Source organism: Haliotis rufescens, unplaced genomic scaffold (genome assembly GCF_023055435.1).
Source record: "Haliotis rufescens isolate VD_foot unplaced genomic scaffold, xgHalRufe1.0.p SCAF_8, whole genome shotgun sequence".
In the NCBI taxonomy this organism is placed as follows: Eukaryota; Metazoa; Mollusca; class Gastropoda; order Lepetellida; family Haliotidae; genus Haliotis; species Haliotis rufescens.
Genome location: NW_025964372.1, coordinates 48,462,693 through 48,476,226, shown reverse-complemented (window position 1 = coordinate 48,476,226; position 13,534 = coordinate 48,462,693). Strand labels below are relative to the sequence as shown.

The 13,534-nt window shown below is 44.7% G+C and overlaps 1 protein-coding gene across 4 annotated transcripts in view; it reads right to left on the bottom strand.

Annotated features, from left to right (window-relative positions):
* The window catches only part of LOC124115153 (cytosolic beta-glucosidase-like), a 36,609-nt gene that overhangs the window by 10,608 nt on the left and 12,467 nt on the right, over positions 1 to 13,534 (bottom strand). For all 4 annotated transcript variants that reach the window (XM_048389582.1, XM_048389583.1, XM_048389585.1 and 1 more), the window contains exons 3-5: positions 10,127 to 10,260; positions 9,326 to 9,586; positions 7,877 to 8,063 (exon numbers count right to left, since the gene is read on the bottom strand). In XM_048389582.1, the coding sequence (XP_048245539.1) occupies positions 7,877 to 8,063; positions 9,326 to 9,586; positions 10,127 to 10,260 (582 nt within the window). The remainder of the gene's footprint in view (positions 1 to 7,876; positions 8,064 to 9,325; positions 9,587 to 10,126; positions 10,261 to 13,534) is intronic.

The window sequence follows — 13,534 nt, the reverse complement described above, 5'->3', positions numbered from 1 at the left end:
TACTTTCTGTGTAGCTCTATACTTCTCGTTGTACAGTCAGTACTTTCTGTGTAGCTCTATACTTCTCGTCATACAGTCGGTTCTTTTTGTGTAGCTCTATACTACTCGTCATACAGTCGGTACTTTCTATGTAGCTCTATACTTCTCGTCGTACAGTCGGTACCTTTCTGTGTAGCTCTATAGTTCTCGTCGTACAGTCGGTACTTTCTGTGTAGCTCTATACTTCTCGTCATACAGTCGGTACCTATCTGTGTAGCTTTATACTTCTCGTCGTACAGTCGGTACTTTCTGTGTAGCTCTATACTTCTCGTCATACAGTCAGTACTTTCTGTGTAGCTCTATACTTCTCGTCGTACAGTCGGTACTTTCTGTGTAGCTCTATACTTCTCGTCATACAGTTGGTACTTTCTGTGTAGCTCTATACTTCTCGTCGTACAGTCGGTACTTTCTGTGTAGCTCTATACTTCTCGTCATACAGTCGGTACCTTTCTGTGTAGCTCTATACTTCTCGTCGTACAGTCAGTACTTTCTGTGTAGCTCTATACTTCTCGTCATACAGTTGGTACTTTCTGTGTAGCTCTATACTTCTCGTCATACAGTCGGTACCTTTCTGTGTAGCTCTATACTTCTCGTCGTACAGTCGGTACCTTTCTGTGTAGCTCTAGCCTTCTCGTCGTACAGTCGGTACTTTCTGTGTAGCTCTATACTTCTCGTCGTACAGTCGGTTCTTTCTGTGTAGCTCTATACTTCTCGTCGTACAGTCGGTACTTTCTGTGTAGCTGTATACTTCTCGTCGTACAGTCGGTACTTTCTGTGTAGCTCTATACTTCTCGTCGTACAGTTGGTACTTTCTGTGTAGCTCTATACTTCTCGTCATACAGTCGGTACTTTTTGTGTAGCTCTATACTTCTCGTCATACAGTCGGTACTTTCTGTGTAGCTCTATACTTCTCGTCATACAGTCGGTACCTTTCTGTGTAGCTCTATACTTCTCGTCGTACAGTCGGTACCTATCTGTGTAGCTCTATACTTCTCGTCGTACAGTCGGTACTTTCTGTGTAGCTCTATACTTCTCGTCATACAGTCGGTACCTTTCTGTGTAGCTATATACTTCTCGTCGTACAGTCGGTACTTTCTGTGTAGCTCTATACTTCTCGTCATACAGTCGGTACCTATCTGTGTAGCTATATACTTCTCGTCGTACAGTCGGTACTTTCTGTGTAGCTCTATACTTCTCGTCATACAGTCGGTACCTTTCTGTGTAGCTCTATACTTCTCGTCATACAGTCGGTACTTTCTGTGTAGCTCTATACTTCTCGTCATACAGTCGGTACCTATCTGTGTAGCTATATACTTCTCGTCGTATAGTCGGTACTTTCTGTGTAGCTCTATACTTCTCGTCATACAGTCGGTACTTTCTGTGTAGCTCTATACTTCTCGTCATACAGTCGGTACCTTTCTGTGTAGCTCTATACTTCTCGTCATACAGTCGGTACTTTCTGTGTAGCTCTATACTTCTCGTCATACAGTCGGTACTTTCTGTGTAGCTCTATACTTCTCGTCATACAGTCAGTACCTTTCTGTGTAGTTCTATACTTCTCGTCATACAGTCGGTACTTTCTGCGTAGCTCTATACTTCTCGTCATACAGTCGGTACTTTCTGTGTAGCTCTATACTTCTCGTCGTACAGTCGGTACCTTTCTGTGTAGCACTATACTTCTCGTCATACAGTCGGTACCTATCTGTGTAGCTATATACTTCTCGTCGTACAGTCGGTACTTTCTGTGTAGCTCTATACTTCTCGTCATACAGTCGGTACTTTCTGTGTAGCTCTATACTTCTCGTCATACAGTCGGTACCTTTCTGTGTAGCTCTATACTTCTCGTCATACAGTCGGTACTTTCTGTGTAGCTCTATACTTCTCGTCGTACAGTCAGTACCTTTCTGTGTAGTTCTATACTTCTCGTCATACAGTCGGTACTTTCTGCGTAGCTCTATACTTCTCGGCATACAGTCGGTACCTTTCTGTGTAGCTCTATACTTCTCGTCGTACAGTCGGTACCTTTCTGCGTAGCTCTATACTTCTCGTCATACAGTCGGTACTTTCTGTGTAGCTCTATACTTCTCGTCGTACAGTCGGTACTTTCTGTGTAGCTCTATACTTCTCGTCGTACAGTCGGTACTTTCTGTGTAGCTCTATACTTCTCGTCATACAGTCAGTACTTTCTGTGTAGCTCTATATTTCTTGTCGTACAGTCGGTACTTTCTGTGTAGCTCTATACTTCTCGTCATACAGTCAGTACTTTCTGTGTAGCTATATACTTCTCGTCGTACAGTCAGTACTTTCTGTGTAGCTATATACTTCTCGTCGTACAGTCGGTTCTTTTTGTGTAGCTCTATACTTCTCGTCATACAGTCGGTACTTTCTGTGTAGCTCTATACTTCTCGTCGTACAGTCGGTACTTTCTGTGTAGCTCTATACTTCTCGTTGTACAGTCAGTACTTTCTGTGTAGCTCTATACTTCTCGTCATACAGTCGGTTCTTTTTGTGTAGCTCTATACTACTCGTCATACAGTCGGTACTTTCTATGTAGCTCTATACTTCTCGTCGTACAGTCGGTACCTTTCTGTGTAGCTCTATACTTCTCGTCGTACAGTCGGTACCTTTCTGTGTAGCTCTATACTTCTCGTCGTACAGTCGGTACCTTTCTGTGTAGCTCTATACTTCTCGTCGTACAGTCGGTACTTTCTGTGTAGCTCTATACTTCTCGTCATACAGTCGGTACTTTCTGTGTAGCTCTATACTTCTCGTCGTACAGTCGGTACTTTCTGTGTAGCTCTATACTTCTCGTCATACAGTCGGTACTTTCTGTGTAGCTCTATACTTCTCGTCATACAGTCGGTACTTTTTGTGTAGCTCTATACTTCTCGTCATACAGTCGGTACCTATCTGTGTAGCTTTATACTTCTCGTCGTACAGTCGGTACTTTCTGTGTAGCTCTATACTTCTCGTCATACAGTCAGTACTTTCTGTGTAGCTCTATACTTCTCGTCGTACAGTCGGTACTTTCTGTGTAGCTCTATACTTCTCGTCATACAGTTGGTACTTTCTGTGTAGCTCTATACTTCTCGTCGTACAGTCGGTACTTTCTGTGTAGCTCTATACTTCTCGTCATACAGTCGGTACCTTTCTGTGTAGCTCTATACTTCTCGTCGTACAGTCAGTACTTTCTGTGTAGCTCTATACTTCTCGTCATACAGTTGGTACTTTCTGTGTAGCTCTATACTTCTCGTCATACAGTCGGTACCTTTCTGTGTAGCTCTATACTTCTCGTCGTACAGTCGGTACCTTTCTGTGTAGCTCTAGCCTTCTCGTCATACAGTCGGTACTTTCTGTGTAGCTCTATACTTCTCGTCGTACAGTCGGTTCTTTCTGTGTAGCTCTATACTTCTCGTCGTACAGTCGGTACTTTCTGTGTAGCTGTATACTTCTCGTCGTACAGTCGGTACTTTCTGTGTAGCTCTATACTTCTCGTCGTAGAGTTGGTACTTTCTGTGTAGCTCTATACTTCTCGTCATACAGTCGGTACTTTTTGTGTAGCTCTATACTTCTCGTCGTACAGTCGGTACTTTCTGTGTAGCTCTAGCCTTCTCGTCGTACAGTCGGTACTTTCTGTGTAGCTCTATACTTCTCGTCGTACAGTCGGTACCTTTCTGTGTAGCTCTAGCCTTCTCGTCGTACAGTCGGTACTTTCTGTGTAGCTCTAGCCTTCTCGTCGTACAGTCGGTACCTTTCTGTGTAGCTCTAGCCTTCTCGTCGTACAGTCGGTACCTTTCTGTGTAGCTCTAGCCTTCTCGTCGTACAGTCGGTACCTTTCTGTGTAGCTCTAGCCTTCTCGTCGTACAGTCGGTACCTTTCTGTGTAGCTCTAGCCTTCTCGTCGTACAGTCGGTACCTTTCTGTGTAGCTCTATACTTCTCGTCGTACAGTTGGTACTTTCTGTGTAGCTCTATACGTCTCGTCGTACAGTCGGTACGTTCTGTGTAGCTCTAGCCTTCTCGTCGTACAGTCGGTACCTTTTGTGTAGCTCTATACTTCTCGTCGTACAGTCGGTACTTTCTGTGTAGCTCTAGCCTTCTCGTCGTACAGTCGGTACTTTCTGTGTAGCTCTATACTTCTCGTCGTACAGTCGGTACCTTTCTGTGTAGCTCTAGCCTTCTCGTCGTACAGTCGGTACTTTCTGTGTAGCTCTAGCCTTCTCGTCGTACAGTCGGTACCTTTCTGTGTAGCTCTAGCCTTCTCGTCGTACAGTCGGTACCTTTCTGTGTAGCTCTAGCCTTCTCGTCGTACAGTCGGTACCTTTCTGTGTAGCTCTATACTTCTCGTCGTACAGTTGGTACTTTCTGTGTAGCTCTATACGTCTCGTCGTACAGTCGGTACGTTCTGTGTAGCTCTAGCCTTCTCGTCGTACAGTCGGTACCTTTCTGTGTAGCTCTAGCCTTCTCGTCGTACAGTCGGTACCTTTCTGTGTAGCTCTAGCCTTCTCGTCGTACAGTCGGTACTTTCTGTGTAGCTCTATACTTCTCGTCGTACAGTCGGTACCTTTCTGTGTAGCTCTAGCCTTCTCGTCGTACAGTCGGTACTTTCTGTGTAGCTCTAGCCTTCTCGTCGTACAGTCGGTACCTTTCTGTGTAGCTCTAGCCTTCTCGTCGTACAGTCGGTACCTTTCTGTGTAGCTCTAGCCTTCTCGTCGTACAGTCGGTACCTTTCTGTGTAGCTCTATACTTCTCGTCGTACAGTCGGTACTTTCTGTGTAGCTCTATACTTCTCGTCATACAGTCGGTACTTTCTGTGTAGCTCTATACTTCTCGTCGTACAGTCGGTACTTTCTGTGTAGCTCTATACTTCTCGTCATACAGTCGGTACTTTCTGTGTAGCTCTATACTTCTCGTCGTACAGTCGGTACCTTTCTGTGGAGCTCTAGCCTTCTCGTCGTACAGTCGGTACTTTCTGTGTAGCTCTAGCCTTCTCGTCGTACAGTCGGTACCTTTCTGTGTAGCTCTAGCCTTCTCGTCGTACAGTCGGTACCTTTCTGTGTAGCTCTAGCCTTCTCGTCGTACAGTCGGTACCTTTCTGTGTAGCTCTATACTTCTCGTCGTACAGTTGGTACTTTCTGTGTAGCTCTATACGTCTCGTCGTACAGTCGGTACGTTCTGTGTAGCTCTAGCCTTCTCGTCGTACAGTCGGTACCTTTTGTGTAGCTCTATACTTCTCGTCGTACAGTCGGTACTTTCTGTGTAGCTCTAGCCTTCTCGTCGTACAGTCGGTACTTTCTGTGTAGCTCTATACTTCTCGTCGTACAGTCGGTACCTTTCTGTGTAGCTCTAGCCTTCTCGTCGTACAGTCGGTACTTTCTGTGTAGCTCTAGCCTTCTCGTCGTACAGTCGGTACCTTTCTGTGTAGCTCTAGCCTTCTCGTCGTACAGTCGGTACCTTTCTGTGTAGCTCTAGCCTTCTCGTCGTACAGTCGGTACCTTTCTGTGTAGCTCTATACTTCTCGTCGTACAGTTGGTACTTTCTGTGTAGCTCTATACGTCTCGTCGTACAGTCGGTACGTTCTGTGTAGCTCTAGCCTTCTCGTCGTACAGTCGGTACCTTTCTGTGTAGCTCTAGCCTTCTCGTCGTACAGTCGGTACCTTTCTGTGTAGCTCTAGCCTTCTCGTCGTACAGTCGGTACTTTCTGTGTAGCTCTATACTTCTCGTCGTACAGTCTGTACCTTTCTGTGTAGCTCTAGCCTTCTCGTCGTACAGTCGGTACTTTCTGTGTAGCTCTAGCCTTCTCGTCGTACAGTCGGTACCTTTCTGTGTAGCTCTAGCCTTCTCGTCGTACAGTCGGTACCTTTCTGTGTAGCTCTAGCCTTCTCGTCGTACAGTCGGTACCTTTCTGTGTAGCTCTATACTTCTCGTCGTACAGTCGGTACTTTCTGTGTAGCTCTATACTTCTCGTCATACAGTCGGTACTTTCTGTGTAGCTCTATACTTCTCGTCGTACAGTCGGTACTTTCTGTGTAGCTCTATACTTCTCGTCATACAGTCGGTACTTTTTGTGTAGCTCTATACTTCTCGTCATACAGTCGGTACCTATCTGTGTAGCTTTATACTTCTCGTCGTACAGTCGGTACTTTCTGTGTAGCTCTATACTTCTCGTCATACAGTCAGTACTTTCTGTGTAGCTCTATACTTCTCGTCGTACAGTCGGTACTTTCTGTGTAGCTCTATACTTCTCGTCATACAGTTGGTACTTTCTGTGTAGCTCTATACTTCTCGTCGTACAGTCGGTACTTTCTGTGTAGCTCTATACTTCTCGTCATACAGTCGGTACCTTTCTGTGTAGCTCTATACTTCTCGTCGTACAGTCAGTACTTTCTGTGTAGCTCTATACTTCTCGTCATACAGTTGGTACTTTCTGGGTAGCTCTATACTTCTCGTCATACAGTCGGTACCTTTCTGTGTAGCTCTATACTTCTCGTCGTACAGTCGGTACCTTTCTGTGTAGCTCTAGCCTTCTCGTCGTACAGTCGGTACTTTCTGTGTAGCTCTATACTTCTCGTCGTACAGTCGGTTCTTTCTGTGTAGCTCTATACTTCTCGTCGTACAGTCGGTACTTTCTGTGTAGCTGTATACTTCTCGTCGTACAGTCGGTACTTTCTGTGTAGCTCTATACTTCTCGTCGTACAGTTGGTACTTTCTGTGTAGCTCTATACTTCTCGTCATACAGTCGGTACTTTTTGTGTAGCTCTATACTTCTCGTCGTACAGTCGGTACTTTCTGTGTAGCTCTAGCCTTCTCGTCGTACAGTCGGTACTTTCTGTGTAGCTCTATACTTCTCGTCGTACAGTCGGTACCTTTCTGTGTAGCTCTAGCCTTCTCGTCGTACAGTCGGTACTTTCTGTGTAGCTCTAGCCTTCTCGTCGTACAGTCGGTACCTTTCTGTGTAGCTCTAGCCTTCTCGTCGTACAGTCGGTACCTTTCTGTGTAGCTCTAGCCTTCTCGTCGTACAGTCGGTACCTTTCTGTGTAGCTCTATACTTCTCGTCGTACAGTTGGTACTTTCTGTGTAGCTCTATACGTCTCGTCGTACAGTCGGTACGTTCTGTGTAGCTCTAGCCTTCTCGTCGTACAGTCGGTACCTTTTGTGTAGCTCTATACTTCTCGTCGTACAGTCGGTACTTTCTGTGTAGCTCTAGCCTTCTCGTCGTACAGTCGGTACTTTCTGTGTAGCTCTATACTTCTCGTCGTACAGTCGGTACCTTTCTGTGTAGCTCTATACTTCTCGTCGTACAGTCGGTACTTTCTGTGTAGCTCTAGCCTTCTCGTCGTACAGTCGGTACCTTTCTGTGTAGCTCTAGCCTTCTCGTCGTACAGTCGGTACCTTTCTGTGTAGCTCTAGCCTTCTCGTCGTACAGTCGGTACCTTTCTGTGTAGCTCTATACTTCTCGTCGTACAGTTGGTACTTTCTGTGTAGCTCTATACGTCTCGTCGTACAGTCGGTACGTTCTGTGTAGCTCTAGCCTTCTCGTCGTACAGTCGGTACCTTTCTGTGTAGCTCTAGCCTTCTCGTCGTACAGTCGGTACCTTTCTGTGTAGCTCTAGCCTTCTCGTCGTACAGTCGGTACTTTCTGTGTAGCTCTATACTTCTCGTCGTACAGTCGGTACCTTTCTGTGTAGCTCTAGCCTTCTCGTCGTACAGTCGGTACTTTCTGTGTAGCTCTAGCCTTCTCGTCGTACAGTCGGTACCTTTCTGTGTAGCTCTAGCCTTCTCGTCGTACAGTCGGTACCTTTCTGTGTAGCTCTAGCCTTCTCGTCGTACAGTCGGTACCTTTCTGTGTAGCTCTATACTTCTCGTCGTACAGTCGGTACGCCTTGCCGTGGGCCCGCACGACGTTGAAGGCGACGGGGTAGGGCCCGATGTCCTTGAAGTCAGCTCGGCCCGGCGCGTGCCAGTCCAGGACGTAGCCGTGGTCGATGAAGATGTCGGGTTCGTTGAAAGTGATCCAGAGCTTGACCTGGAACAAGAGAAAGTGATGCTGAGCAAACGGGAGCATCATCCAAACTTCTGTGGAAACAGGTTGCCAAGTCATCTCAGACGTTGGAATTTGGTGGGCAGAGTTGCGCCCCTTATGCGTATCAAATTCCGAGTCAACCTGGTCACGAGTATTGTTTTGTCAGCACAATACCGTGTTAGTGGTTTTCCAAAAGGACAAACACTTCCGACTAGTATCAGTTTGGTCTTTCCTCCCACATCTAGCTGACACGCAGCGCTACAACTGAAATACTGTTACACCGGCTTTAAACTCGCAGTTGCCAGGTAAGTTGCGAACGGGTTGAGGTTTACACGAGTTACCTCCCCTACACCACTTACACTTCCAAGCTTCTCGGCTGGCTGTGAACAACATTTCAGCTGACAGTGTTGGACAACTTTGGCTGTGTTAAGTGGAGTGAACGATGCATTTCGTTAGAGTATGGTGCCACACATGCATTCAGGTCAAAGCCCCGAGTTGACCTCCAAACCAAAATAGTAATTGTAATCACCACGGGCAATCTCACGTTCGGCTATTTCCGTCAAGCCCGTAAAAAAGGCCACGGGTTCTTATCTGGGGTATAACGTCTCTAGTCTATAAGTACAAATACTCAGAACCCCTGGTGCAACCGCTTCTTTCAAAGGGCAGGACTCGGAGATCGAAGCGCTGGAGGACGTGTAAAAAAAAGCTACGGGCCCAGAGTATTTATCAAAACAGATTTGAGACATAGTACCGGATAATCGAGCATGAGTGACCATTGGACAGTCCAGTAGTAGCCTGTGAAACTTAGACCGCCCGGAGAGCGGAAGGTCCGGGGTTCGTTCCCCGGCCGCGTCATACCAAAAGACGTTAAAAGATGGTACTTGTTGTTACCCTGTCTGGCGCTCGTCATTAAAGGGCTAAAACAAGGACTGGTCGGCTCGCAGTCAGTATACTGTGTCTGAGTGGGGTATTCATGTTAAACTGCGGCATGGTATCTCAGTGGGCTAGCACTATAAATCAGCATCAGTCCGGACTAGTACAAGCAGCCACACACACACACACGTGCATGCACGTCGCTATATAAGTGCAATAATCTTGGACGCGACGTTAAACCCAATTTCACCTCACCTCACCTATACTATAGCATCGTGATGGTGATGTTGGAGACTTAACGAAAGCTTCCGGAGGTGCAGATTTCGCACTCGGTAGTAGCTGTAGTATTATCTGTAGTTGAAGCTGTAGTGGCAGAGTAGGAGTAACCTTACCCGGTCCCCGAATCTGTCAAAGCAGACTTGAGCATACTTGACGAAGTACGGTATGATGTCCTCACTGGCCCATCCCCCAAGCTTCTCCTCTAGGGTGAGGGGGAGATCCCAATGGTACAGGGTGACGGACGGTTCTATGCCCGCCTCCAGGAGAGCGTCGATCACACGGTTGTAGTAGGCCACGCCCTCCTCGTTCACCTCCCCGGAGATAGGGTCAGGGATGATCCTCGGCCAGGCTAGAGACATCCGGAAGCTGGATACCTAGAGTCGGAGGGAGTGACAGAGTGAGAGAACGAGTGAGTGGATTAGGGGTAAGTTCTGGAGTGCGAGAGGGATGTAAAAAATAAATTTATTCGTTTGTTGTTTAACGCCGCACAATATTTCAGTTACGGCTAGATCGGACTGTTTTAAATATTTAAGTATTTTGTCACCATCGAACGATCAAGCTGTTGTTCGATAATGTTAACAACCCATTTAATTCCCGCTTAAAATATAGGTATCCAGCAGCCGAGAGGCCACTAAATGGATCGGTAGGTCAGATTCGGTGACTGCGCTGATTGCGTGTCAGCGTATACCATGATGCCAATCACTGGATTGTCTGGTCGATTTACTCGATAAAGTTAACCTCTGCATAGGCCGTAAAATAGCATGACGTGAGCCTGCCAACACAGGTAAGTATATCACTGGTCTGCTTCCATTGTATTATTAACACAGCCGGGGAGTGTGTAGGTCTCCGCTACCTAGTTTATGTACCATTACAGTCCCCCTTTTCCTCCCCCTCCTCTTCCGCGTCAGACTTACCCCCAAGTCCTTCATCAGGGCAATATCCTCCGGGTACTTGTTGTAGCTGTCGCACGCCACGTCCCCGGATGCGCCCTTATCCTGCATCAGGGATCCGTCGTGGGTGAACACGTCCCAGATACTCAGGCCCTTACCTGGGATGACGGCAATAAATTAAATTAGGAACAATAGGAACATGTATTTACAGTGACCGAGAGGGCGGACATATATCGCATATTCACGATTCCAGGGGTTCGAAAACAGATCAACGCACCAACGGATGCCAAACCTGGTGGATTCTGCCAAATCAGACTGAAACATCATACATCTGCACATTGAGAATACCCTTCTCGCCCTGCTCCCCTCTAACTGATACTCTACTCTAGGGGTGTCACGATAAATCGAAATGTCAATATATTGCTATTGGTTAGCACGTAAAGTCAATAAATCGATTGTTAAATCTGTTTCCGATCGATAGTATCGATTTCAGTTAGGAATATCGATAGTTTCGATTGTATTTACCATATAATGCGATTGAGTCACCGAAACACGCTCGCGAACGCAGCCGAGTGAGGATTAGAGTTAACTGCCCTTGATGCTTAGCAACCGGACTTTCTTAAAGGGGCACTGATCTAAAGCAATTCCCCGGACTGGTTGTTGCCTTTGTTATTGTTTTTTTTCCCGTGAGTACCCGGATGATACGCAACGCAACTGAGCATGACCAGAGACTGGGCTACCGTCTGCAAGGACAGCTAAATAAACTTGGAGGCTGGAGGCAATATTTGTTTTACGCATTTTTGCATAATTAAACACTGATTGGTTAACCGTGATCTATAAAGATTTCGACAAAGGGTGCATGTTAATTAATTTCTTCAGCCTAAACTAACAGACAAAAAGAAGGGCGGAGCTCATCGGATGTCGCCATTTGGAAATACCCCAGATGGTTATAGTTTAACACTAAAAAAAGTATCCATGCAGTGAAAGGATTTTCGGATTTCGGATTGCGTCGATAATACGATTACTACTCCCTTGTTGTCATCCACGTTTTCTCATATAACCCTATCCTTGTGTATTTGTCGTCATTCACTTGATGCTCAGTTAATGAATTTATTACAGGTACAATTAGTGGTAGCACCACTTAGATTATCTGACAAAGGTTCCCAATTGGCATTTATTGTGTCTGGGGTAATTATTCAATCTAAATCCAGCTTTGAAGTGAGGTGAAATGTGTGTTATGTAATATGCACGTGGCAGACCATCAAGAGGTGAATGATCTGTTGATTTACTTTTTTTTGTAAATCAACGGATCGTTCCTAGTCATCAAAGAATTAACAGAAAATACGTTGATTGATTAATCACTGTTATCTTGCACAGTGGATATGTCAAAAGTGAGTGTTTACATGTCTAGGTTTACTCAAACAAAGGGAATACACACATATCATGGCGTGAAGTGCCGATGTACAAAAAACCATACTTTGTTCAAAGGGTTAAAAGCTCCAACGACCTAACTAAGGCAGGCAAACAAATAACCTTCTTGTGGATACCCTCCCACGTAGGAATATACGGTAATGAAAACGCCGATAAAGCAGCTAAACTATCCCTCAAAATCCCAGAAATAAGCTTAAACTTACCCATCTCAAAGTCAGAAATTAAAAGTGTAAACAAGCAAAAACTCACAAAAAAATGGCATAACCTATATCTAAACTCAAATAGCAAAATCAAAAAAGTGCTCAGCAAACCACTAACCAAACCAAAAATTCTCCATCCATCCAAACAAATCGACAGAGTAATCACTAAACTCCAAACAGGACACATCAACCTAAATAACCACCTAAAAATTAAAAAAAAACACACTACAAGTAACTGCCCACACTGCAAACAACCAGAAACCCCAGAACACGCACTCATCCACTGCACACACTACCTAACACATCGAACCGCATTACAAACCACCCTCAATCTAAACAAGGCTCTAACTCTAGAAGCAATACTAAACCCACAAAATGAACTAGAAAACTTCAAGGCCTTAGGCGTATTCTTAATAAAAACGGAACTAAGAAAACGCATCTAAAAACACAATAACCTACCAAATCAAAATCACATAAACAAACAAACATCCACCATACCCAGCTCCCTTAGTTCTCCTCCCCAATCCCATCGGCATCTATTCCAAATCTCAAAATTCCCAAATTCTATATAAGCAACCCCTAAAATCCCCCCCCCCCCCCCCCCCCTCTTGGGTTGCACAGACCACTTTCGCCCCTTTCGGAAACACATTAAATGGCCTGGCCGGGCCCGTGTGCGAAATACGCATCAGTCAGAAAGCGCACGTTAAATCTCCAAAGTAAGTAAGTAAGTAAGCAAAGGGTTAACTGAGGGTTGATTGATTGGTCATTGTTATCTATCACTCAATGGATATTTTAGGAACCGTGGACGTTATGAAAATAGTTGTCACGTGGGCTTTCTCAGCTGACCCTTGAGACTTGACACCTATGTGAAACACCTGAAACAATCCAAGTGATCAGTTGAGAAACGAACACGGGTTATAATATCCCGAAACGATATATATCTTTTAAAATATGTGATTGTTACAGAGACACGTGACATCGAATAAGTTTCTTTGTACAGCTGCAGACGAGTGGGATATTGTTCCTTTGTGTGGATATTTACAGATACATTCTTCGAACAAGGAAGCTGCTGCCTAAAATTTATACACATAAATTTGGTAGGTTGTAATTATGGTATTTGCATTTTGTTTTCCTTCTTTAGCTGTAGCATTGAACCGATTTGTCCTTGTTTCTCTACGTCTTGGTTGAAAAATTCTTCAATGCGCGATAGACGTTGTTTTCACAGGCCTTTTCCCTTGTAGGCGTGTATATATTACCGTCAATTTGTAAAATGTAATTCTCTCAGGCAATTTATAAAATGTGTAAATATTTCAGTCATTTTGACTAAAAAATCTGTCCAGATTGATTAAGACGATCAAAAGGGCCTACAAACATCACAACAGATTATTATGTAGGATTAGAAGCCAAACAACATAGAAGTGTACTTTTCAACGTAACATTTTCAGTCTCTTGGTGATGACATTAAACATCAAAATGTTTGGAATTCGTTATCATAATAACACAGATGGAAAAAATGTTCAGTCACTTTGTTAAATAACTGAATATTTAGGCGTTTAAAAAATTTGAAAATGTTACACATTTTGACAGTAAAAAATATACCCACTATCAAAAAGCAATGCTCAGGTGAAATATTTACTTTGTGTTGCAAGTCAAAATAGTGTAAACGAAAATCGCAAAATTACCAAGCAAGTAAGTGACTTATCAAAACTTCGTCACCATTACCGATGCTATCCACAAAGATACCTACATTTCCTTATTATCTCGTAAACTGTATTTCATTTTGTTGATCAATGTGACCATA